The 15,081-nt window shown below is 41.1% G+C and overlaps 11 protein-coding genes and 1 non-coding gene across 12 annotated transcripts; 7 read left to right on the top strand and 5 right to left on the bottom strand.

Moving 5' to 3' along the window:
• Nucleotides 1-277: 277 nt before the first annotated feature.
• On the top strand, nt 278-1,387 carry SIS1 (type II HSP40 co-chaperone SIS1; the record flags this gene model as incomplete). Its single annotated transcript, XM_003679888.1, has 1 exon — nt 278-1,387. The coding sequence occupies one exon, from the start codon at nt 278-280 to the stop codon at nt 1,385-1,387; it is 1,110 nt and encodes a 369-aa protein (XP_003679936.1).
• A 232-nt stretch (nt 1,388-1,619) lies between these two features.
• On the bottom strand, nt 1,620-3,053 carry CBF5 (pseudouridine synthase CBF5; the record flags this gene model as incomplete). Its single annotated transcript, XM_003679887.1, has 1 exon — nt 1,620-3,053. One exon carries the CDS (start codon nt 3,051-3,053, stop codon nt 1,620-1,622), a length of 1,434 nt encoding a protein of 477 aa, XP_003679935.1.
• A 251-nt stretch (nt 3,054-3,304) lies between these two features.
• STP22 (ubiquitin-binding ESCRT-I subunit protein STP22) lies at nt 3,305-4,589 on the bottom strand (the record flags this gene model as incomplete). Its single annotated transcript, XM_003679886.1, has 2 exons — nt 3,305-4,450; nt 4,512-4,589. 2 exons carry the CDS (start codon nt 4,587-4,589, stop codon nt 3,305-3,307), a joined length of 1,224 nt encoding a protein of 407 aa, XP_003679934.1.
• Nucleotides 4,590-4,787: 198 nt separating this feature from the next.
• VMA9 (H(+)-transporting V0 sector ATPase subunit e) lies at nt 4,788-5,140 on the top strand (the record flags this gene model as incomplete). The annotated part of the gene is made up of 3 exons (XM_003679885.1): nt 4,788-4,795; nt 4,870-4,950; nt 5,011-5,140. The coding sequence occupies 3 exons, from the start codon at nt 4,788-4,790 to the stop codon at nt 5,138-5,140; spliced, it is 219 nt and encodes a 72-aa protein (XP_003679933.1).
• A 611-nt stretch (nt 5,141-5,751) lies between these two features.
• On the top strand, nt 5,752-6,741 carry LDB16 (Ldb16p; the record flags this gene model as incomplete). The annotated part of the gene is made up of 1 exon (XM_003679884.1): nt 5,752-6,741. One exon carries the CDS (start codon nt 5,752-5,754, stop codon nt 6,739-6,741), a length of 990 nt encoding a protein of 329 aa, XP_003679932.1.
• Nucleotides 6,742-6,998: 257 nt separating this feature from the next.
• Nucleotides 6,999-7,070, bottom strand: TDEL0Btrna13R. The gene has a single exon. It is a non-coding gene; the product is annotated as a tRNA-Arg (tRNA).
• Nucleotides 7,071-7,940: 870 nt separating this feature from the next.
• Nucleotides 7,941-9,491, top strand: PGS1 (CDP-diacylglycerol--glycerol-3-phosphate 3-phosphatidyltransferase; the record flags this gene model as incomplete). Its single annotated transcript, XM_003679883.1, has 1 exon — nt 7,941-9,491. The coding sequence occupies one exon, from the start codon at nt 7,941-7,943 to the stop codon at nt 9,489-9,491; it is 1,551 nt and encodes a 516-aa protein (XP_003679931.1).
• Nucleotides 9,492-9,567: 76 nt separating this feature from the next.
• TDEL0B05900 (uncharacterized protein) lies at nt 9,568-10,450 on the bottom strand (the record flags this gene model as incomplete). The annotated part of the gene is made up of 2 exons (XM_003679882.1): nt 9,568-10,311; nt 10,409-10,450. 2 exons carry the CDS (start codon nt 10,448-10,450, stop codon nt 9,568-9,570), a joined length of 786 nt encoding a protein of 261 aa, XP_003679930.1.
• A 194-nt stretch (nt 10,451-10,644) lies between these two features.
• On the top strand, nt 10,645-11,211 carry RER1 (protein retrieval receptor; the record flags this gene model as incomplete). Its single annotated transcript, XM_003679881.1, has 1 exon — nt 10,645-11,211. One exon carries the CDS (start codon nt 10,645-10,647, stop codon nt 11,209-11,211), a length of 567 nt encoding a protein of 188 aa, XP_003679929.1.
• Nucleotides 11,212-11,496: 285 nt separating this feature from the next.
• On the top strand, nt 11,497-12,684 carry TDEL0B05880 (uncharacterized protein; the record flags this gene model as incomplete). Its single annotated transcript, XM_003679880.1, has 1 exon — nt 11,497-12,684. The coding sequence occupies one exon, from the start codon at nt 11,497-11,499 to the stop codon at nt 12,682-12,684; it is 1,188 nt and encodes a 395-aa protein (XP_003679928.1).
• Nucleotides 12,685-13,167: 483 nt separating this feature from the next.
• Nucleotides 13,168-14,157, bottom strand: CDC10 (septin CDC10; the record flags this gene model as incomplete). Its single annotated transcript, XM_003679879.1, has 1 exon — nt 13,168-14,157. One exon carries the CDS (start codon nt 14,155-14,157, stop codon nt 13,168-13,170), a length of 990 nt encoding a protein of 329 aa, XP_003679927.1.
• Nucleotides 14,158-14,404: 247 nt separating this feature from the next.
• On the top strand, nt 14,405-14,956 carry MRPL32 (mitochondrial 54S ribosomal protein bL32m; the record flags this gene model as incomplete). Its single annotated transcript, XM_003679878.1, has 1 exon — nt 14,405-14,956. The coding sequence occupies one exon, from the start codon at nt 14,405-14,407 to the stop codon at nt 14,954-14,956; it is 552 nt and encodes a 183-aa protein (XP_003679926.1).
• Nucleotides 14,957-15,081: the final 125 nt, after the last annotated feature.

The raw sequence follows: 15,081 nt of genomic DNA, 5'->3' as shown, positions 1-15,081 counted from the left end.
CAAACCTATTTAGTTCAGCAGTTCTTCTTGATGACCAGATAGTCTTCGAGTATTATGAATATTTGAACCTTATGAATAGTACCACGTGACTTTGACCAGAAGATTCTAGAAAGCCGTCAACTTCTTCAAGGGATTACCGAGGATAAGCTACTCGACGAATCACTTTTACTCTTAATCACCACTTTAACAGAAATGATTAGAAGATATATAAGGAAGAACTGTTTACAGTTATATCATTGTGGTTGAATAACATCTTTCAATTCAAAGAAAGTTAATAATGGTCAAAGAAACTAAACTTTACGATTTATTGGGAGTATCACCTACTGCTAATGAACAAGAATTGAAGAAAGGTTATAGAAAAGCTGCTCTGAAATACCATCCTGATAAGCCTACTGGTGACACTGAGAAGTTCAAGGAAATCTCGGAAGCTTTTGAAATTTTGAATGACTCGCAAAAGAGAGAGATTTACGATCAATATGGTCTAGAGGCCGCTAGAAACGGTGGTCCAGCATTTGGTGGGGCTAGTCCCGGTGCTGGTGGTTTCCCTGGTGGAGCAGGCGGATTTTCGGGAGGTCATGGTGGACATGCGTTTAGTAACGAGGATGCATTTAACATCTTTTCATCGTTTTTCGGTGGTAGCTCTCCATTTGCAGCCGGTGGGGATGAAGGCTTCGGATTCTCTTCTTTCCCAGGTGGTAGCAGTGGTGGGACCAGATTTAGTTCCGGTGGATTCCCAGGTGGTATGCCCGGCGGAATGCCTGGTGGTATGCCTGGTGGTATGCCTGGTGGCATGCCCGGTGGTATGCCCGGTGGCATGCCAGGCGGTTACAGATCAGGATCTGCTTCTCCATCGCAAGTCGAAGAAGAAGTGGTTTCTGTTAATTTACCTGTCAGCTTGGAAGATCTATGCGCAGGTAAGAAGAAGTCGTTCAAGATTGGTAGAAAGGGACCTAACGGTACTTCTGAGAAGACACAGATTGATATTCAATTGAAGCAAGGTTGGAAAGCAGGTACTAAGATTACTTACAAAAATGAAGGTGACTATAACCCACGTACAGGTGGTAGAAAAACATTACAGTTCGTCTTACAGGAGAAGGCTCATCCTTTGTTCAAGAGAGATGGTGACAATTTGATCTACACTTTACCACTATCATTCAAGGAGTCACTTCTCGGGTTCTCAAAGACCATTCAAACCATTGACGGTAGGACTTTGCCAATATCAAGAGTCCAACCAATTCAACCTTCTGAATCTTCTAGGTATCCAGGTCAAGGTATGCCAATCACTAAGAAACCAGGTCAAAGAGGTGACTTGATTGTCAAATATAAGATTGACTACCCAATTTCTTTGAACGATGCTCAAAAGCATGCCATTGATCAAAATTTTTAAGACTAATGAAACTGTCAAGCATGGTGGGTCCTCAAGGTGTACACTAGTTGGGGGTTGAAAATCTTGTGAGGATCATCACCAATATAATTATAATATACAAGTAAATATCACTATAGATAGCGATAAATTCATCTTTCACGATACTAAAATTCGCTTTTATCTTTATTTTAAAAGTGTTATAACAATATACAATGCGATAATGAAACTATCAAGTGGGGAAGATCAAATTCACTTAAGCCTTTGACTTTTTCTTCTTCTTTTCAGGCTCATCTTGAGCACCTTCAGACTTCCTCTTCTTTTCTTTCTTCTCTTTCTTCTCCTTCTTTTCCTTCTTCTCCTTCTTTTCTTTCTTCTCCTTCTTCTCCTTCTTCTCCTTCTTCTCTTCACCCTTATCCTCAGCCTTATCCTCTACAACTTCCACTTCAACTTTCTCAACCTCTTCAATCAAAGGAGTAGATTCAGGTTCGGATTTCTTGGCAGCAGCTGGAGCTTCGGCATTATCTAGAGGAACGTAGTTCTTCTTCCATTCTTCTGGTGTGCTTTCGTTTACACGACCGAATTTGTCTAGCTTACCATCAGCTTTCATTTGTTTCTTCTTTTGAGCAATTGGACCCAACCCCCATCTTCTTGGGTATAGATCTCTCTCCATTATACATCTTTTGACCTGAGCGACAACACCGTGATCGCAAGTAGCCAAATCGACAGTAGACATTTGAGCAATGGCAACTGCGATGGCTTCACCCTTGGTGGTGATCAAAACAACTTCATCATATAGCTCAATTCCGTCCTCATAACGTAGCAAACCTGGAATCATCAATTTAGCACCGTAACATACAGCATTGACAGCGGAATCCTTGACCACTATTCTCTTGTAACCAACAAGCAGAGTCTCCAAAGGTTTAATAATCCTTCTCAGATAGGATTCATCTCTGGTGTTGTCGTAAACCCATTGTGCATCCAAGACGTCATGTAGAGTGACCATGTCGTCATTCTCTGATAGAGCACCAGATCTAACACGACGCAATTCTTGCATATGACCACCGACACCCAATAGCATACCCAAGTGAACACAAAGAGTACGCATATAAGTACCAGCTTCACAAGAAGCCCAGAAAACACCAAGATTTCTCTTATTGTCAAATTCGATCAAGTTGGAATCGTAAATGGTACGCACACGCAATTGACGTTTCACAGCGGAGATTAAAGGTGGTCTTTGGAACAAAGCACCGGTTAAATTCTCTAGAGAACGACCCAAATCCTTTTCATCTTTCAAAGCATCATGTAATCTTACAATACAGACATATTCTTTTCCCGCACCTTGTTGGGATTTAACCAATCTGGTAGCTCTATCGATACAGACAATCAAACAACCAGTTACTTTTGGATCCAGAGTACCAGAGTGACCGGTCTTCTCGCAACGTAGTATACGCTTGATCCAAGCAACAACTTCGTGAGAAGATGGATTGGATGGTTTATCCAAATTGATAACACCAGAACTCACATAAGACTTCAAATCTCTCTTTAGAGGAGAGCTACCGACAGGAATAGGAGTGTAATGACCACTTCTGACCAATAGCTTGTCATAGTTCTTCAACAACAATGGCCATTCGCTGGTATCAGCGGAGGGTCCAGTAGATTCAGGCTTAATGATGTGTTCCTTAGACATTATGAAACTGACTAGGTCACTCTTAAATTACAATCCCGGCCTGATCTTCTCACAAATGGCTAACTATTCTTTAGTACACGCTAATCTCATCTCATCGACTATGAAAATTTTTCAGAAAGTGAAAAAAATGAAGAGCATCACGTGATCTCGTAGTATAGGATACGTATTGAATAGCTTTACTATGAATAATACAGTTAAAGGTTGTTACGCTAGCTATGTTGCTTCTTGTAATGCTTGTCTTTATCCTACGGTTACCCCAAAGAATTTATTACCTTTTGCATATGCATTCTTATGAGGAATTGTTGTCGTGCCAGTCCTCGAGTCTTTTTAACAAATATATCGAGCTTGATCTTACCAGCATTAAGTAAGCGTCCCAGGGTATGTACTGCATCGGTCAGAGCACAATCCTTGGCGACCAATTCGTACAGCTGATTCAACACGGCGTTCTCTGTAGCCATCAGAGAAGAAGGATCCGGTGTTTCGCCGTGTATTTCTTCATACTTTTGCACTTGTTCTGCCTGTAGTTCTATATTTTGTGTCTCTCGACTGAGGACTGTTGTCGTGTTTTCAATTGCTTTGAAAGTTCTCTGGAGCGATGCCTTTTCGTAATCTAATGTGAGCTCAAACTGCTTGATGGCAGCTTCGATAGCCAATTTACGAGCTTCGATATTTTGCTGTACGCTATGTGAATCGTGTAAAGTCAATTCGTTGAGTGTTCTTTGTAAATTCTCTAGCGCCTTCTTGTGCCTTAAGTCATGTTTAGCACCTAGCTCAGAATCTAGAAGGTTTGCGGAGTATGTGAGAGGCGGTCTTTCGGGAATCTGAGGAGGAGCAGTATGTGATGGTCGATTGACTAAAGGATCTTCTCTAATGGGGATTTTTGGAGGCCTTGGTGACATCTCCCTACTAGCGGCCGCACTCGAATCAAATGGTCTGGGAGGTCGCGGTGGTCTTGGTGGCACATGTGGAGCCAAACTCTCTGGGAGTGGCCGAGGAGGTGGAGAGATCGAAGCATTAGTAACTTCATCCGCCGCTGGTGCTGCAAGATTAATAAGATTTTCCACAATATCTGAGATGTTATTCGTTTCAGCGTTCCATTGTTCTAGGACCGGTAAGTGGATCTCACCATTAGCTGTCACATATTGCTCAAGTGCATGAGGTGCGCCAGCAAGCGTTTCTAGATCGACGTAAATCAAAGGATGCTCAATTCGGTAACTTCTAGGTATCCATATCAACACGGGCAGCGATGAGTCATTGCAAAGATTACCGTAAATGCAAAGAAGTAATTCAGATGTACCGCTCGAATCTGTGTATACTCTTGTTCTCGGCCTCAATTGCTTAAATCGACTCAACGCTACGACTGAATCATGAAAACATCCTCTCGGATCTTGATATATCTATCATTTATGTTAGAAATAGTTCTCATAGGTCAAGCAATACATTGGTGTGCTAACATACCGGTTGAATGACATTAAACAGCCAATTTATCACGGCTTCCGGCAATTGAACGGCCTGGCTGTCCGGAGCTGCATTCATATCGCCTGATGAATGGATCTGCCCACTGGAGTTTTCAGCGTGAGGTTTGCTCTTGACCTTTTACTCTGTGGCCTTGAATTTTACTATGTGTTTCGCGGCGAAATGGTTCAAGGGCTTGCAACCTGAACTTTGTTGCATGTTTAAGATTGACAACCGAGAGAAAAGCGAAGAATCAAGAAGTTCTAGCGAGTCATAACCATGAGTTTGTATGTTTGAATATCCTTTGTGTCCATGATGACTTTTTTGTTGGCTGACTTACGATTTACTAACCAATTTTCAGTTATACTGTTATTGCTGCTTTCCTGGTCACTGCACTAATCTCTTTAGCAGTGTGGGTCTTTGCTCCCAAGAAAAACCAAACGTATGTGCATAACCTGTTATAGTTACTCACACATATTCCTCTACTAACTGGTTAATTTAGTGTCTGGAGAAGTACCGTTATCCTATCTCTGTCAATGATGTTTTTGATGTGGGCTATTACCTACTTGAGCCAACTTCATCCGCTAGTAATGCCTCGTCGTTCCGACTTGAGGCCCGAATTTGCTGAGTAAAGGTTCATTTATTATTGAGTTGAGTCTTGGAACACAAGGATACACCAGACTCCGTTATGTAGCATATCAATGCTGATTGCAACCTCGAAAAATACAATATAATAAGACTTTTTAAAGATTGATGATGGTATATAGAGAAGCATCAAATCCTACTGTGCATCACTAGCGCAGCAGATCGAATAATGCATTCACACGATCCAGCCAACATCCCAAACACGGTTGTATCAAAAGTGTGCATGGGACATTACCTGGCTTTCTCTTCTCCGTTACAAGACCCATTATCTCATAGAAGAAAGGAAATATGGGGCAGAAATAGGAGTTTTCTAGAATTCAATCCTCGACTGCTTCGTTAGCGTACGTCTATACTCTTATCGACCATTCACTAACGAAACGACCTACATGGCACCTCAGTAGCAGCAGCTTCAGTATTTCTGATGTACCACAGAATTGAGCTTCATTAAATTTTCACGTTATATAAGAGCTTCAAGCTGGGTAAGCTGGATTCTTCAAGGGCGTCTGAAGATTTGTTTAGGTCTTGTTAAGTACGATGACCACCAACAACTACGTAATCTTGTGCGGAAGCGCTCTGATAATTTAATCGCATCCTATTGATGGGAGCTACGACGTCAGTGGTACAAATCTTAAGAGATTTGGGGCTGCTGGTAGCGTCTAGTTTGGGCTTCTGTGCTGCTTTAATTTACAACTTCATTGGAAGTATAGCACGTTTGTTCTATTATGCAGTTATATCACGGATTTATTCCCTTTTCCATACCTTCTTCTGGTCACCATGCTATATCATCGTGTCAAATTCATTGCAGTTAGTCCTATTACCGGTTAATATACCGTTAAGAATATTGGCTGGAACGTCTATGCAAAAGATAATAGGCAGGGCAAATTCCTGGACTAACGGTTTCGTATTGACGACAATGTCACAGTATGCTTTAGTGCTCATGATTTTTGGTGTTGTGTTGGGGACTACTTGCGGTGTTTCGTTGGGGATAGTCCATTCAATAATAAAGGTGCCGAGTGTCGTGATTGATATACCAATCCTCTTCTGGGTTCGTATACTTTCGTTTGTGAAGAAATTGGTGTATCGATTGCTACCTTTCGGATCCATCCAGCCAAAACGTTATACGGATGAGGGCGTCAATATGCCAACTCCGAGTCCCTCCATACCGCCATCCGATATACTTGAACCACTATTTGCTGATATACCGCTGACGCCTAGTAGCAGATTCGATGATACCGTATGGCGCAGGCAATCTACTTCCTCGAAGGCTAGTGTGCTAGAGATGGCATCGAAATTACCAAGCGATTTTTTCCAACAAAAGTACTCTACAACTGACATTAAGACAGAGCAAGCTCGGCACCAAGCTCGAGCACAGGCTCGGCAGCATTACCAGAGCCCTGCTGCTTCACCTCAACATCTGACGAGGGATGATTCGAGTCACAGCTCCACGAATATATGGGATCGATATGACGAATTACCCAGTACTTTGAGAACAGAAGGGGGGATGAGCACTCTATACAGTAGAAGGCCATATACTTTTACCAAGAAGGGCGAGAGAGATCAGGTATCTAAATTGAAGAGATCAAATTGATTTTGATGTCCGCTATACTATTAATGAAATGAATTTTTTGTATTTGATTTTTTCTGCAGTGGAATGAACATGTCGCTGACAATAAAACGTTCGTGTCATGCTAAACATATAATCCAGATAAAAAAAAAACAATGCTGTGATGCGCCAAGAAATGAAGGGATGTATTAATAATAGTAGATATCATTCCAACTTTTAATTCAGACGATCTCTTATAGGACAGATATGTTTGCAATTTGCCGCTGGTAATGGTAAAAAAACACTCACGGTGGGGGTCGAACCCACAATCTTCTGATTAGAAGTCAGACGCGTTGCCATTACGCCACGCGAGCTTGTAATTTGTTAATTTTGTAAATGTTTGATCAACATATACCGATGCCTGAACTTTATAATTTTAGAGCTAACACAGGGAACAAGTGAGTTGGTGGGGGGGGGTTATGGCGAAGCTAGCTAACTGCGAACCAATTAATATCAAGAGCGTGATCCATATGCAACTTGATCCCACTTATGTATGACCACTGGAGTAGGAATGACCTTCCTAGCGAGTCTCAGCATAGGTCCGAAGTTCTATATAAACGCCTATGGAATGGGCCCTATTGCAGTTTATCTAGTTCAGTCCCAGAGAAGGTGGGGGGGGGGACAAGTAGCAAATTTAAATACCATGTGTACTATTAGAGATTTGAGAACCTATCAGTAGAATCTGATCGGATGGCTCAGATCGTGAGTGAGTCCGGATGAGTTCAGATCGTGAGTGAGTCTGGATGAGTTATGTGTAAGTATCGATTAGTAGACTAAAATGTATTGTTCACACCCATCTGATACAGGCCCTTTAGAAGAATCACGAAACCAAATACTAGTCAGGATGATTGAACCCTTACTAGACCTTCTATTTTTGGTCGTAGAATCATAGATCATGTAGTTAGGTCCTGTAAGACGGACGTGGTTGTTGGCGATCACATTGATAATAGGCACAATGATCATCGTATTAAGAGAAAATCATCAGTTCTGAGATGAAGTCCCACTGCCTTGACGAGCTTCAAAAGCTGTTCGTCGCCTTAAAGTATTCTTCTGTAAGTATTTTTTTCACATGAGATCTTCGCGGATACAATTACAGCAGACTTTCTAGCCTACTAATAATTTAAAAGGTAAACTCAGGAACTCGAGGCAAATTATTATAACCTTCGGATCGCGACATATAGCAGATGCTCTTGTCGAGGGCTCAAACTTCAAGGCATAGTAAACTCATTAGCTTAGGGATAAAAAGTGCGAGATTCAACCCTCGACCGGAAATTGCTAGGATGTCCTCAACTGTATCCTTCATTGATGATCTTAAGGATAAATTGTCATTTTTAAAAGCTCGATTCTATTTCAAACGTGGGGAAATCAGTGTTTTAAACTCTCCAAATGAATTTTATGATACTTTAAAGGACAAAATATTAAAAGCACAGGACAGAATATTTATTGCATCTCTTTATATTGGTAAAACCCAGGATGAGCTCATTGACTGCATTAGAGAAGCTTTGAAGAAAAACGCGAAGCTCAAGGTACATGTATTGGTCGACGGACTCCGAGGTGCACGAGAGTCTCCTTCTAAGTGTTCCGTGACATTGGTGTCACGACTACTCGAAGATTACCAAGATAGAGTAGATATACGTCTTTATCGGACTCCAGCATGTGTAGGTTGGAAGGGTTCCATCTTACCAAGAAGGATAAATGAAGGGCTTGGACTACAGCATATGAAAATTTACGGGTTTGATGATGAAGTTATTCTCTCAGGTGCCAATCTCTCGTCCGATTACTTCACCAACAGGCAAGATCGATATTATGTATTTCATTCGAAGCCATTCTCTGATTATTATTATGATCTGCACCAGTTGATAAGTGGCCTCAGCTACAAAGTCAGGCTTGCAACGAATGAACAAAAATTCAGCATCTTCTGGCCAAACCAGAACTTAGCAGTTGAACCAGTCCATGATAAGGTCAAGTTTATCAAGAACGCTTCCACCGTGTTGCGTAAGTTTCTGCTTAAAGAGCCACAGCCAATAATCAGTGGAACTTCACTCGAGGAAGAATATCCGACCGTGGTTTACCCAGTATCACAGTTCACACCTTTATTCCATAAGAGAAGAGATGAATCGACAGAAAAGCCCACCATACTCCGTCTCATATCTTCAATATCAAAGCCGTCAATGAACTGGACATTTACTGCAGGTTATTTCAATATGTTCCCAGACATCAAGAAAGGCCTTATCGCAACGCCATCCCGGAATGCGAACGTAATAACGGCATCCCCCTACGCCAATGGCTTTTTTGAATCGAAAGGTGTTTCAGGTAACTTACCAGATGCTTACCTTCACCTTTCAAAGAAGTTTTTAAAAAATGTCAAGAGGCATGGCAAGCAGGCAAATATCATACTTAGAGAATGGAAGAGAGGTATTGTTAATAAGCCTGGTGGCTGGTCTTATCACGCGAAAGGTCTCTGGATTGGGGACACCGATGGCGGCGATTCTCGACCAATGCTAACATGTATCGGCTCTTCAAACTATACTAGACGAGCATACTCGTTGGACCTAGAATCCAACGCAGTTATCCTGACCAAAGACCAAGAATTGAGAGACAAAATGCAGCAGGAGCTGGATTGTCTGTTGGAACATACGAAAGAGGTGACATTAGAAGACTTTCAATCGGACCCCCATCGTAAAGTCAGCACCGGAGTCAAAATCGCTACATATCTCCTTGGAAAAAGGTTATAGTCACCGTGAGGGATTCAGCGATGGCGATATAGTAACTACCATATGTAAATAGATGTAATGCTAAGGATTGGACCTGTCACTTACCTCGCGGGAGATAAGGTTTCTTGTCCAAATAGAGTGATTGCGCTTGATAAAGCATGCCTAAGAGAGAACATACCTTGATGAGCATAACAGGAAGAGGTGCAAGATTAAATGGTCTCGCAAAAAACTCGACATTATTTGGTAGAGCAGCTGTACCGATGAGAGTGAGCAATTCAGCGACAAGACTGATGAAAACAAATCTGGACGAAACACCTCTTGTATTCAAACCCATCCAATTTAAAGACAGTTGGGGGAAATACTTCATGCTTTCAGTTACATTACCGGCGATCCAGAGGTAGTTGACATGTTCAAGGTAAAAGATGCCGAACCTACCGGAGTCGCTTATTGGGAGGTTGTGATAGGAACAGGTATATGTAAAGATCCCAAAGCAACAAATTATGCCTATCACCGTGATGCATATCAAAGACACACCCTGGTGTACGTTTTTGGTTCCCCTATAGGATATCAGTTGCCTGAGGACTAGGACAGACACCAACATTTGGAGTAGGTCCCTCAAAAGTATACATGATGAGATTGGAACAGAATCATCATCGAAAGGATAGAACAGTGGGAACCTCTTCGACAGCTGCAACCTTATAATGGGGGACCATTTATAGTTCAATGCGCAATATATGGACAATGTATTACTTACCAGACTCAAAGTGTATAAATCATAGGACAGACCATATATTGAGCGGTGAAGCTTGTTATACCTCCTTTGATAGAGAGTCGCGACAATCTATATCAACATGTTCAGTTCTTTGTTAGTAAGAGTCATCGATGGTCTCACTCATCTGGAGGCATCATAGTGAGCCTCCAGCAGAAAATTTTCATACAGAGCCAATTCCACATGCAAACTGCCAAAGTGAAACGTCCATTAGCTTGCCTCCATTCCCTGACCACCTTTATTTTTCCATATTTAACATGATGAACAGAGCTGGTTCTTCTTCTCAGTGCCCAATCTTAGTGGGCGAGGCGAGGCAAGGCGAGGCGTAAAAGCTTAGAAAAAGATCCATGTCTTCTTTCATTCGAACATGGAGGACACTAGGGCAAATAGATAGCAAGGTGATCAATGAGCTTTAAAGACGATTTGAATGGTGCTGCTACAGCTGTCAATCCACTTGCACAGCAATATAATCGAGCAATCACCCTATACAGATTCTATCTCGACAAGATTGTACCACACGTGAAAGAAAGATGGGCAGCTTTAGCAGGACTCCTATTTTTGTTTCTTGTGCGCATTGTTACTTCCCAAGGATGGTACGTTGTTTGTTACGCCCTTGGAATATTCCTTTTGAACCAATTTTTGGCCTTTCTTACCCCAAAGTTTGATGTGTCCCTACAACAAGATGAAGAAAACAAGGAGCTGGAAGCTGGTGAGCGGTCTGATGAGTTTAGGCCATTCATCAGAAGATTACCTGAATTTAAGTTCTGGTATAACTCTGTCAGGGCTACAGTTCTTTCCATCTTTTTGACTTTATTCTCCATTGTCGATATACCTGTATTTTGGCCAATTCTACTAATATATTTCATCATATTATTCGCCCTAACCATGAGAAGACAGATTCAGCACATGATAAAGTACAAATATATCCCATTAGACATTGGTAAAAAGAAATATTCACGTCCTTCGGTTTGAGGTGGTTTAAATTGGTTTGATAAAATGCCTTTACAGCGAAAAATTGGCCGTTAAATTACCAGTGATGCCATCAATAAAATTTGGCCTTTAGACTAAACAATGTAGTAGCATATATACTTCAGTTCAATTATATTGGATCTTGATCCATGTCATTGAATCCATAAACTTCACAGATGATGTACTGATGCGACGTCTTCAGTAAGCGCGGGCAATCTTTAAAATCTAAATAAATTGCAGTGGTTTGAACACGCAAATATCTTAACCAGTAGACGAAAGACACCAGGAATGAAGGTTATAAGTTTGACAAAGGCGTCCGATACCGGTAATGAGGCAACAATTACTCTATTACCTCAGGATAAGGAGGATCTGTTCACACTTTACCAATTAATTGACAAAGATGATGAAGTCATATTCAAGAAAACGGTTACCAGTAACATGGATGAAGGCGGCAAGAAGAAGACAACGGCACTGGTGAGATTGAGATTGCAAATTATTTCGAGTGAGTTTGATTTGAAAAATGAATCACTGAGATACAAAGGTGTTACCGTGGTGGACGAATCGGGTAGAGCTAATCTTGATATTCCTGTGGGCAAATATTTCAGCTTTACGGTTAATTACACTTATCCCTTTACGATTGTCAAGCAAGATTACAATAAATATAACCAGAGACTTCTGAATGACGCCACTCAAACTGATGCCAAGGCTGACACTGGTGCTGTGGTTTTGCAAGAAGGGATTGCTCATATTTGTCTACTTACAAATTCATCCACAATCTTAAAGCAAAAGGTGGAATACTCAATGCCAAAGAAAAAGAGAGCTACTGATGTGGCTAAATTCGAACAGAAGACTGGAAAGTTCTACAAAGCTATTTATGAAGGTATGAAAAAAGCCTTTGATTTCAAGAAATTGAAGTTGATTGTTCTATGCTCCCCAGGTTTTTATGCCAAGACACTAATGGAACAGATATTGCAGTTCGCTGAAGAAGAACAGAACAAAGAGATACTGAATATGAAGAGTAAATTCTTGGTTGCTCACTGTTCCACAGGTTATCTTCAAGGCATTTCTGAGGTTCTGAAAAATCCATCCTACGCCTCCAAGTTGCAAAGCACCAAGTATTCCCAGGAAGCAGTTGTTATGGATGACTTTTTGAAGCACCTCAACGACGACGATTACAAAGCTTGGTACGGGGAACAAGAAGTCAGAAAGGCGGCTGATCTTGGTGCCATTGATGTCCTTTTAATCACTGATACACAATTAAGATCTGATGATGTGAATGAGCGCAAAAGGTGTCTGTCCCTCGTTGACGATGTCGAAGCGACTGGTGGTCAGGCACTCGTTTTCAGCTCTTTCCATAGCTCTGGCGAAGAGCTGGATAAGCTTACAGGTGTGGCTTGCATCTTAAAGTACCCACTCCCAGATTTGGACGAAGACGATGAAGAAGAGGAAGAGGAAGAGGAAGATGATGATCAATAGTAAGATTTATAAGATTTGTTAATAAACATAATGAAGCACTTTAATCAATACAACATACCAAAGGGAGCTAAAACGTGACGTCAAAGCAAACATTTTTTTAGGCTACCTATAATTTAAAAACACCTTGCAAAATAAACAAAAAAGATAAAAGTACTAGGTTTTGTATATATATTCTAACAAACTAAAATGTACTTTTAAATTACTTTTAATTTTGTTTATGCTTTCCGACGCAAGAAAAATGCTTAGTTAGCCCGAATTTCACATCTATCAGCATGTACGAAAGTGATTATTTTAGATGTCCAAATCACTGTTACCTTGTGGTATGTCACTTCTTAAATAGCATACCCATCTTTTGACGGTTCGGATTATGCCTTCAACTAAAGAATTAGAAGAGGCGCTATGGACTTACTTTTGGCCAATATAAAATGAACTTTAAGTGTACATAAGGGAAAATCCCAATTTTAAATACTTTTGCACACTACCCTAACGCTGATAAGCCCAGTTGTTTGAGACTGGTGCAGAAGTACGACTGCTTGCATTTTCCTTCAAAGCGATCAATTGTCTGGCTCTGAATCCCTCATAGTGTGTGAAAGCGGTACTCTCAATCAAATCTTGCATGTGGGTTCTGACTAAAAACTCCCTCAGATAAACAAACTCGCATTGATTAATATCTTCGACATTAATTGCTCCCCAGCGCGTCTTTCTTCCTCTTACTATCTCTCCATTTATCTCAATCTCTTTTTCAGAGCCAACCACTGCAAATGGGATGATAGATCTAATGCTTTCGTTCAATTCCAGTTCTTCTTCATTGAGTTCATCAGCATCATAGGGATAGATTCTGAAGTTATGTTTCTTGAATTCAGCCTGTACATTCTCTCGAAACTGTAGCCTTTCTTCCAAAGTCAAAGTATCAGCCTTACCTATGACTGGGATGACGTTGGCAATTTCGGTCAGCCTCTTCAAGGTAGCGATATCCAATGCAGTCAAGCCCTTACCGTTAGGTTGTATAAAGTACAATACTGCGTGAACACGGGTGTCATTAATGTACTTTTCTCGCTGTGCAGTCAACTCTTTGCGCAGATATTGAGAATACTGCTCCTTGATATATTTGACTATTGGCTCCCATACTTTGTTGTTATCTATCTGATCACCAAAACCGGGCGTATCGATGACGTTGATATTTAAACGAACTCTATCTTCAATCAAAGAGTGAGAAGACACTTTGATTTCTGTAGTTTTAGAAATGGGCTCAGTAGTAATATCAGAACCAGTCACAGAATCAATCAAATGCGACGCGAACAATGTATTGATCAAGGTACTCTTACCCAAACCAGAGTGACCTACCACCATTATATTAAACTGGAAACCTTTTTTCAAAAGACGGTGTTCGATCTGACTAGTAATAGTATCAAATCCGACGTAGGAAGTGGGCTGAATGCCCGGAACCAAAGCTGAAATGGGTTGTGTTGACATTTGCGTTGCAATTGATGATTTCAGTATTGATTTGGGCCGATAGCTGAGAAGCAACGATTAACAGTGTCTCTATGTTTTGAGTATCACACGAATCAAATGTACGCGTATGTGATCCCGAAATATCAAACCTCGAGGCTCTCGTCGACGAGGACAAAAAATTTTACTCTATAGGGCGCGCTTCAAATCAAAGTTGAAAATCAATATCGACTGGTGAAGTAGCTAGAACCTAGATCAACTTAACGTACCGATGTCTTTCCCAGTAGCTACGAGGGCATATTGGAGCCGAAGTTTCTTCCAGGCGGCAACGCTACTACCATGGACTTCACCTATTGGCCGATCGATGGATTCTTTGCCAAGAGCGCTACCACAGAAGTTGGCAGAGAAATTGGAACAAAGATCTAAAGAGAATAAAGTTGAGCAAGATTTCTTCTCTAACAATGGTATATTATTGGCAGTTCCTAAGAAAAAGGTTTCACATCAAAAGAAGAGACAAAAATTGTACGGGCCAGGGTCTAAACAGTTAAAGATGATTCATCATTTGAACAAATGTCCTTCCTGCGGTCATCAAAAGAGAGCTAACACTCTTTGTATGCATTGTGTTGATGAAGTTCGTAGAATTTGGAAGAGCCAAACGTTTAACCCACCACAGGAAGCGCCACAGGAAAGAGACATGTCCGACTTGGACAAGAGAATCTTGTATCCAGGGAAAAAGGAAACTGAATATGAAACGAAATTGAAGGATAAAGAAAGCTACGTTGAACGTCGTATGAGAACTCTAACCGTGCCTGACAAGAAATGAATAGGTTACCTATCATAATTTCCCTTTGATCATGTATATAGACCAGAAAGTAACATAGGTATTGATTTTCACGCTGATTCAAGGTCATGGAGCTCTCAAGGGCGGCTGCAATCTTCATCTTTCAA

Source organism: Torulaspora delbrueckii, chromosome 2 (assembly GCF_000243375.1).
Source record: "Torulaspora delbrueckii CBS 1146 chromosome 2, complete genome".
In the NCBI taxonomy this organism is placed as follows: domain Eukaryota; kingdom Fungi; phylum Ascomycota; class Saccharomycetes; order Saccharomycetales; family Saccharomycetaceae; genus Torulaspora; species Torulaspora delbrueckii.
This window is presented reverse-complemented; position numbering and strand designations above follow the sequence as displayed.